Below are 10000 nucleotides of genomic sequence, written 5' to 3'. Positions count from 1 at the left end.
ATTAGGAACAGCTCGGGGCGGGGGGCAATCGCTGCACACACCGCGCCGCCACCGCCGCGCCGCTGCCACCACCGCGGCCAAATCTACACTAGAGCCTCGCCTGGCGGGAGACCCTGTCAGCCCTCCCCCCCGGTCTCCCCAGGGGCCGACGTTGTAATAACCGGAGGTAACCGGATCTGTTTTCAGACGGGACGCTGCTGAGAGATGGATCGCCTCGCATCGCCCAGTGTGGCATCATAAGGTCCCGTCCCGCGGGTAGATAGAGGAAGGTGGATATAGAAACAGAGGACTGAACTGAATATCATATACGCCCCGCCTGTATGGGTGATGCTGGTCACATGCTGCGTACTCTGCAGCCTGCGTACAGGGAAAGATGTTTCTGTTTTACATCTTTGTTTCAACCCTTCCTTCAACACGGTGGTTCTCAGCTGTTCTCCCCCCAAGGACCCCCCAGGACCCATAGACCAAAACGTAAACTATTACCAATTTTTCAGTAATCAGCCATGCGTTCATTTGTTTTTACAACAGAGTGAACTAAAGACTGCGACCGCTGGGGCTAAACTCAGAGAATTAGTCAGCAGTGAACCGTGAATTAACACAGAGCCATCGCTCTACTCAGGGCTCGGTCCAACGATGAGGTTTGGCGTACGAGAGCCACCAGACGCCCTCGCTGCCCCCCTGGGTCCCGAACGGTGTTGCTACAGTTACTTTGAAAAAGTAATCAGATTACTGTTTACTTCCTTACTCCTTAAAATAGTAACTTGGTTACTTTACTGATTACGTGATTTTAAAAGTAACTAAGTTAGATTACACGTTAATTTTGGGGGGGCCTGATGGGGGGCCCATCAGTACCTCTTGTACCTCTTGTGGGCCCAGATTTTCGTGCTACGGCCCTGGGTGCACACACTGTCACGCGGCTTTCAACCGCTTCCGCCAACTTTAAATGCGTAGACAAAATATCACCCCGCGCTTTACGGGGCAAATACCGGACGCATCTCCCCGTGCGTGACGTAAACGATGTAAACAGCGCATTCTAGCGCTCGAGCTGCTGAAGACGCGGCGAAACACGACACTGAACACTGCGAGGAAGCCAGCCCGAGCTGGCATCCCTTGGTGAAAAAAAAGAAAGAATTTACCAATCAGGTGAGGCTACTGCCATGACACTGCCCTCCTCTGATTGGTCGGGAGGGTGACAGGAGGGTGCCAAGGGAAGCCACTCGGCCCTTGGCTTCCCACCAATCAAATCAAAGCATCATTATCAACGTCACCGAAAAAACAATAACAAAACAAATAGTGCGAAATTAGCATGTTTGAATTGTTCTAATTTTTGAATAGCCTACTTAGCAAGTGCAGTTATGGAGGGTGGACACTTAGATTATTTACTTAAAAATAATTTTACCAAACTACCACAACAGCAGCGAATCAAAATAAAATCCGATGGCAGGCCAACACCGAAGCTGAAACTGCGCGGGGAGAGAAAGCAACGCCCTCAGAGTGAAGGGTGGAGTCAAACTGGGGTCAGGCAACAAAGGCTCAGCCGGGAAACCGCGCGGTTGACTTTCCTCCAAAGTCAATCCGCCTGATAAGTGTTGGAGGAACAACATGCAGGGTGAAACGGGAAGGGGTGGGTAGGTTGTTTGGGAATGAGGCGTTGCTGGAACCACGCAATCAGCTCCCGGCCGCGATATCTCCAGGTTCTCCTGAGCGGGGGGAGGGGGGGGACCTGCCTGGAACACCTTGTGAGGAACATGCAGCTGGTGGTGATAGGCCTCCTCATCTCAGACACAGATCCTCACCCACTGAGGTCCAGGATCGCTCATCTAAAACATAATGTTATGACACGGCCGACGTGTGTGGGAGCATTGAAGGCTGCGTGGTGACGACATTAGAAAAGATGACGGGAAGAGAAGAAAAGTTATAGAATTGACGAGGGGTATGGCAGCCAATTGGATTCGAGCCACGGTCTGGGGTTCAGGGTCTGGGGTTCAGGGTCTGGGGTTCAGGTCTGTGGTTCAGGGTCTGGGGTTCAGGGTCGGGGTTCAGGGTCTGTGGTTCAGGGTCTGGGGTTCAGGGTCTGGGGTTCAGGTCTGTGGTTCAGGGTCTGGGGTTCAGGGTCGGGGTTCAGGGTCTGTGGTTCAGGGTCTGGGGTTCAGGGTCTGGGGTTCAGGGTCTGGGGTTCAGGGTCTGGGGTTCAGGTCTGGGGTTCAGGGTCTGTGGTTCAGGGTCTGGGGTTCAGGTCTGGGGTTCAGGGTCTGGGGTTCAGGTCTGGGGTTCAGGGTCTGGGGTTCAGGGTCTGGGGTTCAGGTCTGGGGTTCAGGGTCTGGGGTTCAGGGTCTGGGGTTCAGGGTCTGGGGTTCAGGTCTGGGGTTCAGGGTCTGTGGTTCAGGGTCTGGGGTTCAGGTCTGGGGTTCAGGGTCTGGGGTTCAGGTCTGGGGTTCAGGGTCTGGGGTTCAGGGTCTGGGGTTCAGGGTCTGGGGTTCAGGGTCTGGGGTTCAGGGTCTGGGGTTCAGGGTCTCAGAGGGTTCTGGGGGGGTTGTTTTGTCTCACAGCTGCTGGGTCTCCGAGAGCCCGATCGCTGCAGAAGCTTATCTATCACAAGTGATTGTCATACGATGTACAAGCAGTGCATAAAGAACACAGATAACACTGATTACTTAAAGGAAAGGCACACGCTTAAACGGCCACGACTCATTAACAACACATCGCGATTACTGCACGGGCTGCTGAACATAACTCTGAACAAACTCCACAGAACACTTTATACAATAACTATGACACAAAAATAATCACTGATCTGAGGATTCTGATTCTTGTTAATTAATTACAAAGCGAGCTCAACCCTGAAAACTCACAAATAGTCGGTTCAGTTTATTTTTCTTCCTTTTGTCCAAGTACAGGCGCACAAACAGTCTGTTCTCGTGATTAACTTCTGTGAAGTCAGAAAATAAGCGTTTCTAAAGCCGCTTCTGTTCCCGTTAGAGGTAGCTGATCTCCAGAGAAGGGTTGCTGTCCACTGGTTCTTCTGGCAGAGTTTTCACACTTCCATTTTTGGTGCCATTCAGAAGGTCCTGTTCCTTCCTACTGGGAACCCCAGACTGGTCCTTCCTACTGGGCCCCCCAGACTGGTCCTTCCTACTGGGCCCCCCAGACTGGTCCTTCCTACTGGGACCCCCAGCCCTGTCGTTCGCCCTCGGAGGCGATGCCTCGGGCCCCGACGCCTTCTCAGGGACCAGTGTCTTGCAGCTCTGCGGCGGCAGGCAGCCGTTGCCGTCCTGGGAGATCCTGTAGACCTCGCTCATCTGCGTGATGTTCTCCTCACAGTCGTCGTCCTCCTCCTCCCCCTCATCCCGGATCACCCTGCGCAGGCTCTCCCGTGGCATCAGCACCCTCCTCTGCTCCTCCTGCAGCTGCTGCTGCTGCTGCTGCAGGAGCCCTCCGCCCGGCAGTGGCTCGTGGCTCTCCACCTTGCGGGTGGTGCGGCAGAGGGCCTTGCGGAAGCCCCGCTTGAAGTTGTCGGACAGGAAGCCGTAGACGATGGGGTTGGCGCAGCTGTTGGCGTAGCCCAGCACCACCACAAAGTAGTACAGGCCCTGGTACTCCGAGGGCAGCACCACCAGCAGGTTGATGATGTTCAGCGCGTAGAAGGGCAGCCAGCAGAACACGAACACCGCCACCACGATCACCACCATGCGCGTCACCTTGCGCTCCGACTTCTTGCGCTTGCTGGAGGTGGCGTGCACCTTCTTGCCCGAGCTGCGGATCTTGAAGACGATGAGCAGGTAGCAGAGGCAGATGATGAGCAGCGGGCAGAAGAAGCCCACGGCGGAGGTGTAGACGATGAAGCCAGCCCGCCAGATCTCGGCGGGCTGCGGCCAGGCGATGTTGCAGGTGCCGCCCTCCTGCTCGACGTTGGCGAAGATGACCACGGGGAGCACCACGATGAAGGACAGCGCCCACACCGTGACGTTCACCGCCTTGGCCACGCGGGGCCGCCGCCACCGGGAGGAGTAGATGGGGTGCACCACGGCCAGGTAGCGGTCGATGCTCATCACGGTCAGGCAGAAGATGCTGGTGAACTGGTTGATGGAGTCCACGGTCATGACCAGGCGGCACATGAAGGAGCCGAAGGGCCAGGACTGCAGCGTGTTCTGCGCGGCCAGGAAGGGCAGACCCAGCATGAAGAGCTCGTCGGCGATGGCCAGGTTCAGGATGTAGATGTTGGTGACCGACTCCGTCTTGGAGTAGTGCAGCACGATGTGGATGACCAGCGTGTTCCCGCCCAGACCGATCACGCACACCACGATGTAGATGAGCGAGATCGCCACGCCGGCCACGTCGGCACCGGACGAGCCGGCTGCGTCCGCCGTGTTGTTGAAGAGCGTCTTGTTGAAGAGGGACTCGTTGAATAAAGACTCGTTGGAGTCGCAGGAGCCGTTGAAGGTCAGCAGGTAGAGGGGGAGGCCGCCGTCGGACGAGATGCTGCCGTTTCCCATCGTCGCGGCGACCGCCATGGTCCTGGGAGGGAGACGGGGACCCGTCTGTCTCTCTCTGGATAAGCTGCCAATCATCTGGCCTGCAGACGGAGGGCAAAGGTCAGGGTGAGAGGATGAGAGAGAGAGAGAGAGAGAGAGAGAGAGAGAGAGAGAGAGAGAGAGAGAGAGAGAGAGAGAGAGAGAGAGAGAGAGAGAGAGGAGAGAGAGAGAGAGAGAGAGAGAGAGAGAGAGAGAGAGAGAGAGAGAGAGAGAGAGAGAGAGAGAGAGAGAGAGAGAGGAACCAGGGAGGATGGACGGATGAATAGATAGATAGATAGATAGATAGATAGATAGATAGATAGATAGATAGATAGATAGATAGATAGATAGATAGATAGATAGATAGATAGATAGATAGATAGACAGATAGACAGATAGATAGATAGATAGATAGATAGATAGATAGATAGATAGATAGATAGATAGATAGATAGATAGATAGATAGATAGATAGATAGATAGATAGATAGATAACTAACTAACTCGTATTCATAAGTCCTTCTATTCCACCCACACAAGCGCTGATCTGGAGAAGTAATAACAAGCCGGTATGATCTGTGGGCGGATAGATTTATTGGTTAATTGTATGAGATTAAAACAAACTGCTTTGATTGCGTTTAGAACAATTGAACCGTGTTCACACGTTGATGTGAGACGTGATAAACACCAAAACACAAAACACCAACACTGAGGTCCACCCGAATGAAGAGCACAGCGAGGGCCGCCGGTCATGTGACACGCGGCTCCACTCAGACCACGCTGGGTGAACCACCCTGACCCACTCGGCCCTTTGTTCTGATTGGGACCCCTCAACCTCCATCATGTGTTGCACTCACAGCCTGGAGCCCTGACGATGATCAGGGCTGATCACCAGAACTGATCTGGGACCAGCTAAATCGTGCCACTCATCCTCTCGTCCTCAAACCCGCTCCGCTGGGAGACAAAGGGAGTCCACAGAGCAGCACATGTTGCTTTTCCCTCCGGGTATTTAAGGACCAATGACAATGAGGCTCCCGATGAACCAACACACGTCTCTGTGGTCGACGCTGCTGAATCAACAAAGACGTTTCCAAAGGGTTCCTTTTGTGTCTCAATGTGTTTTAAATAGCCAACGGTATCATTCAGGGTCACTATTAGATTTTGTATCGTGCATACACCGTAATTCATGTCATCTGTTACCAAAGCAACCACCGCAGAGAGCTAGCGAACTGCGCCGCCCACTAGCGAAGAACCTTGGTTTATTTGAAAGGGAAAATCAATAAAAAGGTTTTATTGTCACTGTCCGGGTTATTAGTCAACTCTGCTGATCCTTTCTTTTCTGTCTCGGTTTCCTTGGGATCTTCATTTTTTTTCGTATCTTCAAAGGCCCTTTACATGTTAAAACCTTTAAAATACATTCGCTGATGAAAGACCGTGGATTCCTTTTGAAACGGAGCTAGATAATCCATTATTGTATTGTAGTGAAAATGGATATAAGGATAGCCCCGAGATAAAATAAAAACCTTTCTCCTGCACCAGATACCAGGTGCAAGAGATGCCAGATCCAATTCTCTATCAATATCTGGTTCTATCTTCTATTCGATTCCCAATTCTGGGCTGTGTTGGTTTTCCTCTGACCAGCTTCTCCTGGGCCTTGTGTTGAAGTCTGTGGTTCAACAGCACACGCCAGCAATATCATCAGAAGACATCGGACATTTCCTCCACTGCTTCATTCAATGACACGTTGGCAGGTATGAATGATTGCAAAAATAATTGCAGATGCAGATGGAAAACATTTAGATATAAATACATGGCGCTCATCTCGATGAAATAGGCCCGAATAATCAGTCACAAAAAAGCGAGCCTCTGCGATATGAGGGTTCAGAAGAAGCAGCATTTGTTCCACTGCTCAGCGCTGACGTGTTGCAGTCGGACCCATTCATCATTTTCTAATAACTCACGTTCTGAAGGAAAGTGACATTGCCTGTGCTGGAGTTCGTCGCTCATCACGCGGCAGCAGGTGAAAGGAGAACAGAGAGAAGGCGTCTACAGAGGAGCCTGAACCTGCCACGGCTCAGAGGGGAGGAAGACGTTTGCGTCGGTGCGTCCTCTGAGAGCCTTCTGTCAGGGAGCTTCTCACCTCAGATCAGACGATACGACGGATCTCTCACCCTCAGGACTCAGGAAGTCCTCTCCTACAGAAAGCCTCCTGATCAGAAGGTCGGGATGACATGGGTCTTAGCACTGAGCCCTCAGACCGACAGGCAGGCAGGCAGGCAGGCAGACAGACAGACAGACAGACAGACAGACAGACAGACAGACAGACAGACAGACAGACAGACAGACAGACAGACAGACAGACAGACAGACAGACAGACAGACAGACAGACAGACAGACAGACAGACAGACAGACAGACAGACAGACAGATAGATAGATAGATAGATAGATAGATAGATAGATAGACATCAATTATTATTATACTATTATTGTGTTATTATGTGGTTATTAGTTGAACTATGGTGGCATTATTACGAAGTGTGTTGTACGCTGCCCTTTCCCACCAGTGATCCCCCTAAATAAAACGACAAAACATTTAAATATATGTAATCATTTGCCAAATTTTCTCCCGTCAGCCTTCAGAGCAATGAATGACAAAATAAATAAAATAATAATAATAATCTTCTCACATCGTTTTTTGCCTGCAGACTTTATAATTCGCTTACTCATCATTTAATCATTCGCTCGCCCCTTCACCCACACACCTGCTCGCACACACACAACCATCACACTCTCACGCCCGCTCACACATGCACACCGACACACACACACACACACACACACACACACACACACACACACACACACACACACACACACACACACACACACACACACACACACACACACACACACACACACACAGATGTGTGTCCCACCTACACAAACCAACCCACCCGCACACGCTCTCACTCCCTCCGGGGGAGCTCCTAAGGTAACACCGTGCACATACACACGTGCACACACACACGTGCACACACACACGTGCACACACACATGTGCACACACTCTACACTGGAGTGTAGATGTAGCCACGCTTAAAGCTTTTCTATTGGAGTTCCCACGCATTTAGCGCTCCGGTTTGTGAGGTGCAGACCACGCAATCTGCTATGGGGCCCGCCCACCTGGGCCCCAGAGGTCAGAGGCCCCCCGGGAGGCTACACCACAACGTGGCCCTGGGTGCATGGAGTTAGTGGTAGTGGTGGTGGTAGTGGTTAGTGGTAGTGGTTAGTGGTAGTGGGCAGTGGTTAGTGGTAGTGGTTAGTGTTAGTGGTTAGTGGTAGTGGTTAGTGTTAGTGGTTAGTGGTAGTGGTTAGTGGTAGTGGTTAGTGGTAGTGGTTAGTGGTAGTGGTTAGTGGTTAGTGTTAGTGGTAGTGGTTAGTGGTAGTGGTTAGTGTTAGTGGTTAGTGGTAGTGGTTAGTGGTAGTGGGCAGTGGTTAGTGGTAGTGGTTAGTGGTAGTGGTTAGTGGTAGTGGGCAGTGGTTAGTGGTAGTGGTTAGTGGTAGTGTTAGTAGTTAGTGGTAGTGGTTAGTGGTAGTGGTTAGTGTTAGTGGTTAGTGTTAGTGGTTAGTGGTAGTGGTAGTGGTAGTGGTTAATGGTAGTGGTAGTGGTTAGTGGTAGTGGTTAGTGGTTAGTGTTAGTGGTAGTGGTAGTGGTTAGTGTTAGTGGTTAGTGTTAGTGGTTAGTGTTAGTGGTTAGTGGTTAGTGGTAGTGTTAGTGGTAAGTGGTAGTGGTTAGTGGTAGTGTTAGTGGTTAGTGTTAGTGGTTAGTGTTAGTGGTTAGTGGTAGTGGTTAGTGGTAGTGTTAGTGGTTAGTGGTAGTGGTTAGTGGTAGTGGTTAGTGTTAGTGGTTAGTGGTAGTGGTTAGTGGTAGTGTTAGTGGTTAGTGTTAGTGGTTAGTGGTAGTGGTTAGTGGTAGTGTTAGTGGTTAGTGGTAGTGGTTAGTGTTAGTGGTTAGTGGTAGTGGTTAGTGGTAGTGGTTAGTGTTAGTGGTTAGTGGTAGTGGTTAGTGGTAGTGGTTAGTGGTTAGTGTTAGTGGTAGTGGTTAGTGGTAGTGGTTAGTGTTAGTGGTTAGTGGTAGTGGTTAGTGGTAGTGTTAGTGGTAGTGGTAGTGGTTAGTGGTAGTGTTAGTGGTTAGTGGTAGTGGTTAGTGTTAGTGGTTAGTGTTAGTGGTTAGTGGTAGTGGTAGTGGTAGTGGTAGTGGTTAGTGGTAGTGGTTAGTGGTAAGCGGTAGTGGTTAGTGGTTAGTGGTTAGTGGTAGTGGTAGTGGTTAGTGTTAGTGGTTAGTGTTAGTGGTTAGTGTTAGTGGTTAGTGTTAGTGGTTAGTGGTAGTGGTTAGTGGTAGTGGTTAGTGTTAGTGGTTAGTGTTAGTGGTTAGTGTTAGTGGTTAGTGGTAGTGGTTAGTGGTAGTGTTAGTGGTTAGTGGTAGTGGTTAGTGGTAGTGGTAAGTGTTAGTGGTTAGTGTTAGTGGTTAGTGTTAGTGGTTAGTGGTAGTGGTTAGTGGTAGTGTTAGTGGTTAGTGGTAGTGGTTAGTGGTAGTGGTTAGTGTTAGTGGTTAGTGGTAGTGGTTAGTGGTAGTGTTAGTGGTTAGTGGTAGTGGTTAGTGGTAGTGGTTAGTGGTAGTGGTTAGTGGTAGTGGTAGTGGTTAGTGTTAGTGGTTAGTGTTAGTGGTTAGTGGTAGTGTTAGTGGTTAGTGGTAGTGGTTAGTGTTAGTGGTTAGTGGTAGTGGTAGTGGTTAGTGTTAGTGGTTAGTGGTAGTGGTTAGTGGTAGTGTTAGTGGTTAGTGGTAGTGGTTAGTGTTAGTGGTTAGTGGTAGTGGTAGTGGTTAGTGTTAGTGGTTAGTGGTAGTGTTTAGTGGTTAGTGTTAGTGGTTAGCGGTAGTGGTTAGTGGTAGTGGTAGTGGTTAGTGTTAGTGGTTAGTGGTAGTGTTTAGTGGTTAGTGTTAGTGGTTAGCGGTAGTGGTTAGCGGTAGGTGGTAGTGGTTAGCGGTAGGTGGTAATGGTTAGCGGTATCCACACGAGGTCATGGACACAGTGGTGGAGCGTTCTCCTCATCGGACTGCTGCGCCCCACGGCCTCACTAGCACAGCGTATAATAAACGGAGGATGGTGCTCCAACCTCCTCAGAGAACGCATCCTCTCCACTCTGCTGCTGCTGTGTTTCAACGTCTTATCGTAACGCTAACATTATTCAAACTGCATGGAATCAAAGTCCTTTCATGAACAGCATTCAACTAATTATCTGTGTGTGTGTCTTTGTGTGAGTACGTGCGTGCATGCGTGTGTGTCTGTGTGTGTTTGTTGGTGCGTGTGTGTGTGCTTTTGCGTGCGCGTGTGTGTGTGCGACTCCTTCTGTTCACACCAGCTCGACTCTGGCTAGTGTATTGAACAGTACCATCTTTTTGCAGATGATATCTGAGCGCTACATCTTG

General features: G+C 50.5%; 1 protein-coding gene across 1 annotated transcript; it reads right to left on the bottom strand.

Annotated features, from left to right (window-relative positions):
• Positions 1-2828: 2828 nt before the first annotated feature.
• LOC115532129 (somatostatin receptor 3) lies at positions 2829-4586 on the bottom strand. Its single transcript, XM_030341683.1, has one exon. The coding sequence runs from the start codon at positions 4566-4568 to the stop codon at positions 2976-2978; it is 1593 nt and encodes a 530-aa protein (XP_030197543.1). The 5' UTR covers positions 4569-4586; the 3' UTR covers positions 2829-2975.
• Between the last annotated feature and the right edge of the window lie 5414 nt (positions 4587-10000).

Source organism: Gadus morhua, chromosome 2, assembly GCF_902167405.1.
Source record: "Gadus morhua chromosome 2, gadMor3.0, whole genome shotgun sequence".
Classification (NCBI taxonomy): domain Eukaryota; kingdom Metazoa; phylum Chordata; class Actinopteri; order Gadiformes; family Gadidae; genus Gadus; species Gadus morhua.
The sequence above is the reverse complement of the archived record's forward strand: the minus strand, read 5'-3'. Positions and strand labels throughout refer to the sequence as shown.

What these genes read in the sequence shown, in the direction of transcription:
- LOC115532129 (XM_030341683.1), bottom strand. Translation starts at nt 4,568, where the DNA reads ATGATTGGCAGCTTATCCAGAGAGAGACAGACGGGTCCCCGTCTCCCT.